The 15,000-nt window shown below is 42.7% G+C and overlaps 1 protein-coding gene across 2 annotated transcripts in view; it reads right to left on the bottom strand.

Moving 5' to 3' along the window:
* Nucleotides 1-15,000, bottom strand: part of LOC144965516 (putative ferric-chelate reductase 1) — an 83,491-nt gene that overhangs the window by 30,606 nt on the left and 37,885 nt on the right. For both annotated transcript variants that reach the window (XM_078900925.1, XM_078900926.1), the window contains exon 6: nucleotides 10,709-10,805. In XM_078900925.1, the coding sequence (XP_078757051.1) occupies nucleotides 10,709-10,805 (97 nt within the window). The remainder of the gene's footprint in view (nucleotides 1-10,708; nucleotides 10,806-15,000) is intronic.

The following is a 15,000-nucleotide window of genomic DNA, read 5'->3' on the forward strand; positions in this document are numbered from 1 at the left end:
CATCTTCAAAATTCATGATAACCCAAATGCCGGAGTTACTGTCGGCTTGCATATGCCGACAACGCTAGCCTCCTAGATGAAAACGCCCAGGGCGCATCAGAATGTATATCTTCCATAGCAGCAGGTTCTCGAGAAGATATAGCTATTGAAATTTCAATTCCAAAAACCAAAGCTCTGCACATCTACAAGGAAATCAGAGTCTCGAAAACATCAGATGACGACATTGCAGCCATGGGATTTAAACACATATGTCCATCCTGTGAACGAGAATTTCCAACAAGAGATGCCTTGCAATTCATCTAGGCAGGTGGTGCGATGGTGGAAAGACTGTAAGATCGCGACAAGGATCTCTCGCGGACTTAACTGTCCAAAAAAACAGAAACTCAAAGACAAGTAAAACGAACTTCCTCGTGTGACTATCGAGGGTGTACAATTAGACAATGTCTACTCCTTTGAATACCTTGGTAGTCGTATCCAGTGCGATTGTGACGAGAGGGCTGATGTTGAATACAGAATGTCAATAGCACAAACAACATTCAACTCTCTATCCCATATTATGTGGTCCGATCACCGTCTGTCCCGCGGAAAGAAAATCAGGTTGTATGCCTCTAGTGTCTTCTCTGTCTTCACACATGGTTGCGAGGCTTTGTGACTTACAGAGGTGTAACTAAAACTGTGAATGGCTTCAACAGCCGATGCCTTTCCATCATTACGGGAGAGGACACAGAGAAACAGCAAAACGCCCCGAATTCAACCTGGTAGCTACAGTGATGAGACATAGGCTGCGATTTGCGGGGCATATCTTCCACATGGATGCAGACCGCCTCCTGCGTGAACTTTTATTACTTACTTGAAGAGCTCGACAACTATACCAGCAGACACTCTACTACATGGGCTGGATTCTATACCCATTGACGAAGTTGTGAATCAAGCCAGGAACATTCGTGCTTGGTCCCGATATGTGGCATTCTGTGACCGTGACACTTTTATGCTGATGTAGCATCGCACCTTATAGGTGCCGTACTAATGTACAATGCAACTCATACACACATAGCCTAACACTAAAGCCTACAGGTAGCAAGCAGCCTCTTATGGTTTTCACACTACTATGTTATGACGATCGACTCAATCAGCAAAGTCTGGTCTGTATTCGTGCGCCGTCGCAAACCCGCCGGGTAGCATCGTCACAACACACCGTTCGACTAGATGCTCTGCCGTCTCAGGTTCTTGCCCACAGCGGGTACATGTTAGACAGGTAGAAAGACCCCACCGATGAAGCGCACTTGCCGTTAGGCAGCTCCTCGACCGAAGCCGATTCGCAGCCACCCAGTGTCTCCTCTTACTGGTATCAAAGCCTGGCAACTTCTCACCAAGCTTAGAGGAGTGTACGTCTCCGCCACCACGAGGGATTGAAATCGTCCAAACCGACTTCCATCTCGTATATGCATCTCTGTCCGTAGTCAGGGATTCTGCGTACAAGGGTTGCCGGGACTTATTTCGCATCGAAACGGGGGCGCCGTCCATTATGCGTTTCAGAGGGGTATCCCCATTCCCTCTCTCTTTGATCTTACTCAGCCAGTTTCCCGTAATCGTCTCCCTCCGGACATCGGGGGGCTGGATCGCTGCCATTATCGGGCCCCATTCTCTAGGAGTTGTTGCCAGCGTTCCTGACACTATGTGCATCGACTTGCGAAGTTTTACATCCACCTTCTCAACGTTTCTGCTTCTACCCCACACTGAAGCGCAATACTCCGCGGTGGAATAGCATAGTGCCAGGGCGGACTTTCTCAGGAGCGCTTGGCTAGCGCCCTAAGTCGATCCTGCCAGCTTCTTCAGAAGACTGTTCTGCTTCTCTATCTTCCTGGCAACCCCTTCGAGATGCACCCGATAGGTAAGGCTGCGATCCAACGTCACCCCTAAATATTTTGGATGCGGCTCATATGGGAGTGGCTGGTCCCCGACTAGGACATTCAGTTTGCGGGTGTGCAGTGGTTTTTGAGGTGTTCATCTTCAGGTGTGGTGTCCGGGGTCCCTCAACTGAGAGGGTCAAGAATAGCCCAACGCCAAGCCAGCGTGTCGTAAAAGGCGACTAATGGTGTGTGATTCCCCCATCTTTGAGTCACCTGGTCCTCCAGGTTTGGGGGTTGGCAAAGGGTTAACACCCCTTTCCGTTAAACTCAAACCGTTACAGAAACGCAGACAAACCAAACTTTTTTTTAGCTTGGGCGACCGAAGAGTTTCTGGAATTACAGAATTTCTTTGCTGAATTTGCTTGACCTATCGTCTGCTTTTGATACTATTGATCACAATCTTCTTCTCAAACGTCTTGAAATTACTTATGGCGTGTCTGGTGCAGCGCTTGATTGGTTTAGGTCATATTTGTTTAATCGTAAACATATTATTACGGTGGATGAATATAGATCTGAGGAAATCTTTCTTGATTGTGGGGTTCCCCAGCGTTCAGTACTTGGACCCGTTCTGTTTGTTTTGTACGTTGGCCCTCTGTCTAAAATCATCAGAAGTTTCGGTCTGTCTTACCATCAATACGCTGATGATACGCAATTGTACTGCGTTACCAATACGAGAAATTTACAAGAAGTATCAGCCAATAGTAAAAATTGTATCCCAAGTGTTAAGAAATGGATGAATGAGAACAGACTGAAACTGAATGATGATAAGACGGAGGTGCTGTATGTGGGGAACAGGAAGTGGAAAAGTGAAACAGATTTGAAGTTGGGGGAGGCACAACTTGTTGACAAAGTGAAAAACCTTGGCACATTCTTAGACTCTGGACTGTCGATGGAGCATTAGGTTAATAATTTGGTTAGATCTCTCTTTTTTCCAACTAAAAAAGATTGCTTCCATTAGACGGTTCATATCTTAGGATGTGACCAAGCACCTGGCTGTGTCCCTCGTACTATCGAAATTGGATTATTGTAATGCTCTGTTGTTTGGCGTTTCGCAATACAATCTGAAACCTCTTCAGATTGTCCAAAACAGCGCTGCCAGACTAGTATTCATGAAGCGTAGGTGCGACTCTGCCGGACCTCTACTTCATGACCTGCATTGGCTGCCTGTTGAGAAAAGGATTAAATTCAAAGCTTGTGTTTTAGTGTATCGTTGTCTTGAAGGTACTGCCCCTTCCTACCTTTCAGAACTAATTGAAAGATATTCAAAACCCCGCCCCTTACGCTCGGCCAGTGATTCCACAAAACTAGTTGTCCCTCGAATTCGGAATAATGCTGGAATGAGATCCTTTTCTCATTTCGGACCCTCTATTTGGAACGCCTTACCGCAGAGCATTCGTGAAAAAGAATCTTTGTCTATTTTTAAACATTCGCTTAAAACATATTTGTTTCGATTTTAGTAGATGGTACGAGAAGCAAGATAGGTTTGGTTTGTGTTGTGTGTTGTGTTGTGTGTGTATGTGTGTGTGTGTGTGTGTGTGCTTGTGTGTGTAAATGAGTATGTTTCAGCCAAAGTAATTTGTAATTTAAGCGCTTAGAGTCTGGTGTCTCGGAGTTATAGCGCTATATAAGTTTTCAGCATTATTATTTATTATTATTTAATTTATGAAGGACAACAGACAAAGCCAAAAGGACTCTGCTGACCCGATGACGTCTTCGCCAAACAAGCAGCTTCGAATTATAACAAAGAACGTATTGGACTGGAACCATCAGAGCAGAAGATCAAGGGGAAGGCCACGAGGAACATGGAGAAGAATTAAAGAAGCTGATATACAGAGAAGTGGTAAGACCTGGAATGAGATTTTAAAAAAGTTAGCTCAGGAGAGAGACGGATGGAAACTGTTTGTCTGTGGCCTATACCCTGACTCAGGGTGAAAAAGGCAATGATGATGATGATGATCTTCAGGTACCCCTTGTCGAAGTAGGCTTTGAGTCTGGTGACGTCCTCGCTGGGTACGCTCTCGAGACGGGTCTACACTTTACTCTGAGTAACTAATGCCCCGTCATCCGCGTATCCCAGCCTCAGAGAGGAAGTGTTCGGCATATCGCTAATGTAAACGTTAAACAGCATTGGCGCAAGTAACGACCCCTGAGGGACCCCATTCTTCAATTTCCTTACTTTGCTCGTGGCGTCTCCCAGCCCGACGTGGAATTGCCTTTCCCCTAAGATCGAAGAGAACAACTTCAAGGTCTTTTTGCACCTTATGATTTTGCAAGTTTGAGCATCAACCCTTCGCACCAGACCGTATCGTACGCCGCTGATAGGTCAATAAAGACAGCACCTGTTTGCTGTTTTCTCTCGAACCCATGCTCAATATGCTCTGTAAGGGCAATGACTTGCTCCGTGGTGCACCTCCCTTTCCTGAAGCCCGCCTGCTCGGGTGGCAGGGCAGCGTCTAGGACCGGCCCCCATCGGTTTAATAGAACACGCTGCAACCATTTGTAAAGACAGCTCAGCTGAGATATGGGTCTGTAACTGTCGGCTTCCTTCGCCGGTTTCCCGGGCTTCAGGATGGCAACTATCTTCGCATCTTCCACACTTGTGGGAGCTTTCATTTTGCAAAGACGTCGGCATTGCCTCTGCCAGCCAGGCCCGTGCCCTGGGGCCCAGATGCGTCACCATATCGGGATATACACCATCTATCCCTGCTGCTTTGCCGTTCTTTACATCGCTAATGGCTGCACCCACTTCTCGGGGACTGAACGGGGCCGTCCAGTCCGACTCCTCCGCAGGTAGCGAGTCCAAAAGCGTACGGTACGCCTTGCGGACACCGCGCTCAAAAGCCTGATTAGGGACCAGTTTGCTACGGTTCTTAATGTTCTTGGCAATTGTGTCTGCCTTAACTCCGGTGCAGCCTTGGCGTAATTCCGGTCCGGGTCCAATTTCTTTATCAGACGCCAAGCGTGACGGCTGGAGTGTGTAAAGTCGAGACTTTCCACGGTCTCCTGCCACCGTTGCTTCCTTCCCTCTGCCAGAGACTGAAGTAGTCTATCGGCTATGTCCTGGGACTGGGTCTGCTGGTACTCTTTGTACAGCTCTTCCGACTCTGCTGTCCAGCGAGGGGTGTAGAATTTCCGTTTGCCCCTTGGAATAGAATGTTGAACGCTCTTAACCAGTAACCTGCTAAATCTGGTTATATTCTCGGACTTGGGAGGAATGGCAGGGCAAACCTGCTCGATATAGGAACTGAATTCCTCCCAGTCAGCCTTCATGAAGTTCCATCTGCAGAGTGGGAGAGACTGCACCCTCGGTATTGTCACCTCCGCTGTGACAAGAACCGGCCTGTGTTGGCTATGCGGAAAGTCCCCGAGGACTGTTCGATTCACCTGCAGCGGTTCATCGTTCGCGCCTTTCGTAACGAGGGTGAGGTCTGGAGTATAATCCTTCTTTGGTGGTTACCTTTGAAGGTACCCTTGGCTGTAGGATCGTACACTAGTGTAGATCGTTACATTCCATCCTTGCTGTCCGTTACGCTCTCTATGATCCTTACCTTCGTTGGCTCGTTAGCGTCAACGCTAACCCCTCCTTTGAGCCTCGAAGTGTCCTCGCGTTGGACCACCGTATAGCCTGGGATCTGGAATCGGGAAGATTGCGCGCCTGAGTAAAGGTGGGTCTCCTGTAACAGGAGGATGTCTACGTTATGGGCGGCCAGTAGCTTTGACAAAAGCTCATTTTTTGCCATACTCTGGTTCTCGATGTTCAGGGACAATATGTGCGTCAGGTCGCTACCCCCGACATCGCATTTTCTGTTCGGCAGGCCGCGAACCGAAGGTATGGAGGGACGCTTGCTTTTTTCTCGAACGTGCCGACGACCCTGGCGACACGAACGCGGTATTATTTGGCTAGGCGGCAGACCGCTTCGCCATTGACTGTGCTGTATTAGAACCATATCGAAGTATTGTGGCGCCCGGGCTACAGGTGTAATTGCTTTTACAACTGGGTCATCATATGAATGGTTAAGAATGTTGCAAAGATAACAAAAATAGTCATTTTGAGATCTTCAATTATGTCGATTATATCTTGAGTTTTATAGTTTTATTACGGCACGATCTAACATTTAGTAATCCGATGTTTATACTCGTATGATCCCTACGTGCAGGTTGTTTTTGTTCTTGTTCTTGTTGCTCGAAACTGTGCTGTTGCTGTGATTTGTTGTTACGGTGATTGTTCATTTCATACTGTCTGCCACGGGCAGTGTTGAGGTTTGCAAAGAACGGTGAAGAGTTTTTATTGATTAGATTGGATGGGGGGCGAGTGTTGATTCATTTAGGAAGGCATTTTTTTTTTCACTGTAACTAGCGAAATAATTGCTGCGCATTGTTTTTCATCAAAAAGAACGGGACAAGAATGGTGTTTTTCATAATTTTAATGTTAAAGATCAACGCATATACTGCCACCTCTTCCGCCTACATAACTAATCAGAGTTATCGTTCGTAGATAAGTTGTGAAAAGTGGTTCTGTTGTTTTGCATCAATTGATGCCGGTGAACCTTGAAGATTATTTCGTTTAAAAGATATTTATGTAGATTAATCTTAATTATTGAGGAGCTCTGTTCAAATCTTGTTGGCAACTCCAATTGAATAGGAATTATCAGACGGAAAAAATTATAAAATAGCAGAGATAAATGATAATATCCATTAATAATAATAATAATAATAATAATAATAATAATAATAATAATAATAATAGTAGTAGTAGTAGTAGTAGTAGTAGTAGTAGTAGTAGTAGTAGTACTAGTAGTAATGATAATGATAATAAAATAATGATGATGATGATGATGATGATGATGATGATGATGATGATGATGATGATGATGATGATGATGATGATGATAATAATAATAATACTAATAATAATAATAATAATAATAATGACAATGAAAATGATAATGATAAAAATAATAGTAATAATAATAATAATAAAAATAATAATAATAATAATAATAATAATAATAATAATAATAAGAAGAAGAAGAAGAAGAAGAAGAAGAAGAAGAAGAAGAAGAAGAATCCCATAGTCCCCGGTTCACTCCTCACTAGTGTCTATCTCTCATAGCCTTGAACTCACTCCACAATGGTGTCCACATCCCATAGCCCTGGGTTCAATTCTCATTGGTGTCCATCTCTCATAGTCCCGGGTTCACTCCCCAGTGATTTCTCATTGGCTCGGGTTTACTCCTCACCGGTGTCCATATCCCTTGGTATCGTGTTCATCCCCACTGGTGTCTAAATCCAATAGTCCCAGGTTCAATTCCCACTGGTGTTCACCTAACATAGTCCTGGGTTCACTCCTCACTGGTGTCCACCATCCATGGACCCGGTTTCAATCCCCAGTGGTGCCCACTTCTCATTATTCCTGGTATAATCCGCACTGGTGTCCACCTCCAATAGTCCTGTGTTCACTCCCCAGTGTTTTCTCATTGACTCGGGTTCGCTCCTCGCTGGCTTTCACTCCTCACCTGTGTCCATATCCCATTGCACCGTGTTCACTTCCCACTGGTGCCAACTCCAATAGTCCCAGGTTCACTCCTCAGTGGTTTCTCTTAGGCCCGGGTTCAATCCCCACTGGTATCCACCTCCTATAGCCCGGGGATCAATTCCCACTGGTTTTCACCTCCCATATTCCCGGTTTCATTCCTCACTGGTGTCCACCATCCATGGACCCTGGTTCAATCCCCAGTGGTGTCCACCTCTTATTGCGTCGGGTTCAATCCTCACTGGTGTCCAACTCCAATAGTCCCAGATTCACTTCCGACTGGTGTTCATATCCCGTGGTTCCTCTTTTACTCCCAATTGGTATCCACCTCTCATGTCGCCGGGTTCAATTCCCATTGGTGTCCATCTTCCGTAACCCCTGGTTCACTCCCCATTGGTGTACACCTCCCATAGTCCCGGGTTCAATCCCCAATGGTGTCTACCTCCAATAGTCCTGTGTTCACTGTTCACTCCCGAGTGATTTCACATTGAATTGGGTTCACTCCCCACTGGTATCCACCTCCCATAGCCCCGGGCTCTATTCTTTTTGGTGTCGACCTCACATAGTCCAGGGTTATTCCCCATTGGTGTCCACCTCTCATTACCCGGTTCACTCCCCATTGATGTCCTCCTCCCATAGTCCCAGGTGTACTCCTGGGAAGTCCATATCCTATGGTCGCAGGATCACTCTCCAGTGGTGTCCACCTCCCATAGTCCCGGGTTCACTCCCCACTGGTATCTCCTAATGTTCGAAATTCATTCCCGACTGGTGTCCATATCCCATAGCCCAAGGTTCACTTTCCACTGGCGTCCAAATTCCGTGGCCCCGGGTTCACTCCCTACTGGTGTCCATAGTCAAAGCCCCAGGTTCTCTTCCCACTGGTTACTACCTCCTATAGTCCCAGATTCACACCCCACTGGAGTCCATATCCATTGGTTCCGCATTTACACACTAGTGGTGTCCACCTCCATAGCCATGTATTCACTTCCCACGGTGTTCACCCCCCAAAGTCCCGGGTTCACTCATCACTGATGTCCATCTCTCATAGCATGGCTTCACACCCCACTGGTGTCCATATCCATTGGTTCCGTGTTTACTCATTAGTGACGTCAACCTCTCACGGCCCCCAGTTCACTCCCCACTGGTGTCCATACACGGTGGTCCCGGGTTCACTCCCCAGTGGTGTCCACCTCTCATTACCTTGAGCTCACTCCCCAATGATGGTCACCTCCCATAGTCCTGGGTTCATTCCCTACTGGTGTCCACCTCTCAAAGTCCCAGGTTCACTCCACATTGGTGTCCACATCCAGTTGTACAATGTTCACTCCCCACCAGTATCCACCTCCCATGGTCCCATGTTCACTCCACTGGTGTCCATATTCGGTGGTCTCTTGTTCACTCCCCAGTGGTGTCCTCCTCTCACAGCCCCGGGTTCACTCCCCACTGAATCTATATACAGTGGTTCTGTGTTTACTCACTAGTGGTGTCCACATCTAATAGCCCCAGGTTCACTCCCCACTGGTGTCTATCTCATTTAGGTAGTCCTGAATTTACTCCCTGTGGTACTGTGTTCACTCCCCGGTGGTGTCGCCTCCCAGTGTTGCTGTTGGCTAGGGACCCATTGTAAAGAGCTTTGAGCACGTACGTGGGTATTGCGCTAAATATTATTTAAAAAAAAAAATAAATAGATAAAATAAACCCACTCAAATTCCCACTTCTGCATTCGGTATTTTCGAGTTCATTCCTCACTACCGTTCACACCCGGGTCTCTCGGTTTCCACCTCTATTATTAACATATCAAATGGTCCCTGTTTCAACCCCCGTCAGTGCTCACCACTCAGAGTCCCTGGGTCAATGCGTAAATTAATTAAAATTTACTATGCTTATGATGTTGTTCTTATGAAGCAACACGAGGGCCACGCCTCTTTATCATCTGATCAGATTATGAGTAGACTATTGCAGTACAGCAGTTGGGAACAACCTGGCGGTTATAGAGATCTTTTTGATAAAAACATTACTGTGAAAAAATTGTTGTGCAATTATTTCACTTGTTACGGTAAAAAAATTGCCTTCCATTAATTTAAGTGAGGATTGCCGTGGAATTGGTCGGTGACCAATGACGGTGGTGATAGTGCGTTGTTTTCGTCTACACCTTCTATGTTTGTCCATAAAATTAATATTATAAATAGATCTCTGTACACGGTAGTTGTTAAATGTTGCATTATAAATCATAGTGAATAAAGTTTCAAATATGGATGTAAACAAATATCAGTCTAAAACTATAATCGACTTTGGAAAATCATACTTAATAATAATAATGCTGAAAACTTATATAGCGCTATAACTCCGAGACACCAGACTCTAAGCGCTTAAATTACAAATTACTTTGGCTGAAACATAATCATTTACACACGCAAGTACACACACCCACACACACACACACACACACACACACACACACACACACACACACACAACACAACACACAACATAAACCAAACCTATCTTGCTTCTCATACCATCTACTAAAATCGAAACAGATATGTTTTAAGCGAACGTTTAAAAATAGACAAAGATTCTTTTTCACGAATGCTCTGCAGTAAGGCGTTCCAAATAGAGGGTCCGAAATGAGAAAAGGATCTCATTCCAGCATTCTTAAATAAATTTTAGAAAAATCCTCTGTTAGAAATCGTTCATTTGAATATCAATAAAACCACAAGAATATCACAAATTAGATGGTATTAAAATACAGGCGTAATAATGTCACATAAAAATCACTCAGATCACGTAATTGTAAGAGCCAACAAAAACAAGACTCGCCCGTCGGGCGGGTTACAAACACAATATTAATTATTATTCACTATACATTAACTGAATGAGTTCGGATATAGACTTGCTTATAATATGTACACGGCGCTACGATTTCAATAATTTTTTTATAATAAGGAGAATAAAAAGATTTTCAACAAATGTGAGAAGAAAATTAGCGCTGTGGATTGATCGTGAAATGCATGAGTACTCCCCAATAGTGTGAGAAGCTATCAAAGCAAACGGTCGAATAATAACCAGTAAGACACAGGGGAAGAATGTTCACATTATGCCAGTTTAAACCCCGACATAAGTATAAAATTCCACATCTAAACAAATATTTTTAATGTAAGAAAATGGTGTAAATTATTCATAATACTATATAGTGAGAAAATGAGTTCTCTACATTTTTTAGGGTTCGTCTTTTCTTTAGTCAAGCCTCAATAGATATACTTACTGGATATTTTGATGGTATCAGAGGAGCATTTGAGTCCACTGCTAAATCTGCTTCTGTCATGTGCCAAAATTCTTTATATGAGCGGACAAATGTTGTGCTGGAAATGAAAGTATAGCAATAAAAATATAATTCAACATGTCTGAAACTGTAGTTTTCAAAGAAAGTTATTGACTCTTCATTAAAATACCCGACGGCAAACACAAATTGCTTTTTTATAGCGGGAGAGATGGCAAAGTGCATTGCATTGTATTTACACCAAGTGGATACGAGCCTGATCACCAAGAAACAAAGCCCAGGCCTAACTCAAAGTTTATTTTTATTCACGAGACAGACATATAGAAAGAATTAAATATTGAGTTGATAAACTAAATTTGTTTATAATTATTATAGTTGTAGATAAATATGGGTATTAAAATCACGCATTCCCAGGAATCCACAATGCTGAACACACGACACAATGTCTCGTGTATTCCCCCAGGCAGGCCAATTCCAATCGAGCAAAATTTCTATTTCAACGAGTTCCTCTCCTGTTAAGCAACATTTCTATGTTAGCAAGCTTACAGTATCCGTCACTGCCAATCGAAAGGAAAAGGTTCACATCTGAATTAGAGGGAAATGTGGGCAAAAGTGCTTTACCATAGGACACAACGCCGGTGCCCGATTTTGTTATGCTTATCCCTTTTCCGATCATTTAACGCCCAACACCCCTTGAATTTGTTACAGGACGAAAAATGCCAGCTAGGTCTATCAACGTACTGTTTGTTAAATTAAAGTATTACATAACGAATATTGGGTAAAATCACAGCTCTCTCTCTCTCTCTCTCTCTCTCTCTCTCTCTCTCTCTCTCTCTCTCTCTCTCTCTCTCTCTCTACCTATCTATCTATCTATCTATATATCTATCTATCTCTCACTTTCCCACATCCCAATCCCCATGCTCTCTCTCTCTCTCTCTCTCTCTCTCTCTCTCTCTCTCTCTCTCTCTCCCTCTCTCTCTCTCTCTCCTTCTTTACTCATTTTTGTAACCTTTCTTTTCTCCCACTCTCTGTGTATCTCTCATTTTCTGTCTCATCCCCTCCCCACCTCCCTCTCTAAATTTATTTCCATTTTTTGTTAGCTGTCATCGTGTCAAATGAGGACACTGAATTGACTGAAAAATCCAGCGAGGAAAGATAATCGGGTTTTTTTCCAAATAAATGCTAACATTTTTATGTGTTTTTACATCGGTTTAGATTATTTTTTTCATGTAAAGTACAAAAACGGAATTAACGAATAAAAAATCCACCAGTGAATAAAAATCACGACCAACCACCCATGTCTACAGGATCATCCTTCATGGAATAAATGAGGAATACATGTTTATGCAACTTAAATTTGCAGGATTAATTAAATTATGAATCACATTTGCAGGACACCCTCTGTCTATAAAAATACAGGGATTTTTTTTTTCTTGTTTTCTTTTCTCTTTTTCCGTTGCCTATGACTATTTCATCTTTTCTGATGTTTATCTTAGAACAGTACTTGTCCCGTAATTCTTCTTTTTAAATAAACTTAAGTAAAACGACTATTGTCGCATTCTTGTTGGACATCTTTAAAGTCCTTATGATTATGTGTATTATGTAAGTCGCCTAACATTGTTGTTTTTGCTCCACATTGGGAGCGGTCTTTTTTCATGTTTTCGTCCAACCTATTCATCGATTAGATACATGGTTTGTTGCTGTACAATGATTACACAATTCTCAATAAATGTAAATATGCTTTGTTTATGAATTTGTAAACAAACCCATGAGTCCCAATTGTGTTGGACATTTCTCAAAATGTGAACAGATGTCACGATGTAGGTAATTTTGAGTACACTTTGTAATGTGAGCAATGACCTTGATCACATGGAAAAGTAATATAGATCGGCGCCATTTTAAAAAGATTTTTAAAATTTTTTACTGTGGTTTATAAATCTTTTTTCCCTACTTGTTAGACTGTTGTAATTGGTTTCAATAGTCTGATGTCACGTCGCCCAGCAACGGCGGCCGTCGTGGTTCTAAACAAAGAAAATCGGTTCTTTTTATTCTTCATGCTGGCTAGAACTTTTCATATGTCTTGTGATCAGAATGTCTAAAAGCCAAAACATGATCAGATTTATAATGGGTTTTCCCCCTCTAGATAAGCTTTTATGGTCGTTAGAGAAATATTTCATAAGGGCGTCCGCAATTGTTCCGATAGATTAGAGCCAGTTACTAAGTTACCATGTGTCATTACGAGGGAAGTGACGTTACGACTGTTGAAGCGTATTGTGCACCGTGCTTTCATTTGTCCACTTCTTTTTACTTTTTAAAAAACTTTTTATTTTTTAAAGCAAGTTTTACATTATTTCTAGATATCTAAAATGGATTATATCGACGTGGCAAGTTCTCACCAGGCCTATTATTATCATCAATTTTAACATTTTTACTCACGACCCAATTTTTATATCAAGAAAATATTTATCGTGAACCGTTTTTTAATAGTGCCTGTTTTCACCAACAATGTATTTATAGGAAACAGGGAAGTAGAAGACGAAAGCAAGATCAATTATATTGAAAACGCCTACCCCTCGTCACCACCCTCCAAGACTCCCACCAACACTGACAGCAGCACAACTAAACAACGCACCTAACGACAACTCACATTCATCAAGTCACATTCATTTCCAATATAACAAAAACAGTAAACAACAACAAGATAAAAAAAACAGACCACAGCGCAATTATTAACTTCCCCTAAAATAAAAGAATTGAATATTTTAAATATGAACTGTCAGTCATGTCGGAACAAAACAGATATTTATTACGATCTACTTCTTGACAAAATGCCTCTTCTGACAATCTTTAATGAAACTTGTCCCACAAGGGGATGAACCCACCATCAAAGCATTAACGCCACCAACCTACCTTTTAAAATCATTTCCACGTTTTTACCAAGCTGGCGGAGGTATAGCAATTATTATGAAAGAAAAACTTATTAGAAATGTTTTAATCCACCCTACAATTCAAGCTGTGCATCTGATTTACATATTATGTCTGAAGTTGTTATGAACATTATAAGTATTTAATTTACAGACTGCCTGATATAACCAAGAATAAGATTTCCATTCCACATTAGCGGTCCGAATTTGATAACAGTTTGCATGGATGAACTGATCACCTGGACACTCTGTAACTGTAATTGTGGGTGATTTTACTTTTCCAATCTTCTCTGAATCATCTAAAATACGTAATATAATGATGGTTATGATAATGATGATACGTAATATCATCATGATTTAACCCTGGTCGCTTCTTTACCAACTCACAGAGCACGTCATATATTAGAATGGGCTAAAGTGGGAAATATAATTTTATCACAATTTTTTACAAATGTCAATTATGTCCCTTTTTCTCACCATCATCTTATTATCTTGCTTTGGGGCAGCGTGGCTCGGCGGTACGGTCTTTGCTTCATACCCGAAAGGTACCGAGTTCGATCAGTCACCGCTGCGCTGTGTGGCCTTGAGCAAGTCACCTCACCCTAGCTCAATTTGCGGCGTTGCATTGCGGCTGACGCCTGGGTTATTCCAGTCATCCATTGGAATAGACCCAAGAGACAAATTTCCCCTATGGGATGAATAAAGGGAATTTTATTTTTTATTTTATTTTATTTAAATTTGAAGTTAACTCGACAAAGGGAGAGTGTCTTTCATCGAAGAGGCCAACGTTACTCTCAGCAGTACGGTCAGGTGATCGTTTTGGAGGCGGAAGTGCAATGGTTTGGGGAGGAAATTTTGCTCTCCATCGTATGGCTATACTTCCAATTCAAGGCAACCTGACTGCAAGGAGATGTTGTTATGAAATTCTTGTTCCCCAGGTTTTGCCATACATTGCCGAGCATGGAGCAACATTTCAAAATGTTAGGCCCCACGTGGCAAGAATCTAACAGGAACTTCTTCAAAATCACAATATTGAGGTTTTGAACTGGCCATCAAGCCCTCTGACCTTAATCCAATCGAATATCTTTGGTATGACCTGGATAGAAAGATAAAGAAGAGGGGACAACCACCACGAAAAAGAAGGAAGCTCATCGTAGCATTGCAGGAGAAATGGCATGGAACCATCACAAAGAGCGTTGATAGAGCTCATTCGGTCCATGAATAGTCGGTGCCGTGCGTTTTTCGAAGCAAGAGGAGGACACAAGAGGTACAGAGATGATAATATATGAAGAGATTTTCTACTCTAGTTTTTTCCCTCTTTATGGAGAGATGTAAATTTTTGGTTACATCACC

This window comes from Berghia stephanieae, chromosome 2 (genome assembly GCF_034508935.2).
Source record: "Berghia stephanieae isolate SIO BIC M18660-M18661 chromosome 2, UCSD_Bste_1.3, whole genome shotgun sequence".
NCBI lineage: Eukaryota > Metazoa > Mollusca > Gastropoda > Nudibranchia > Aeolidiidae > Berghia > Berghia stephanieae.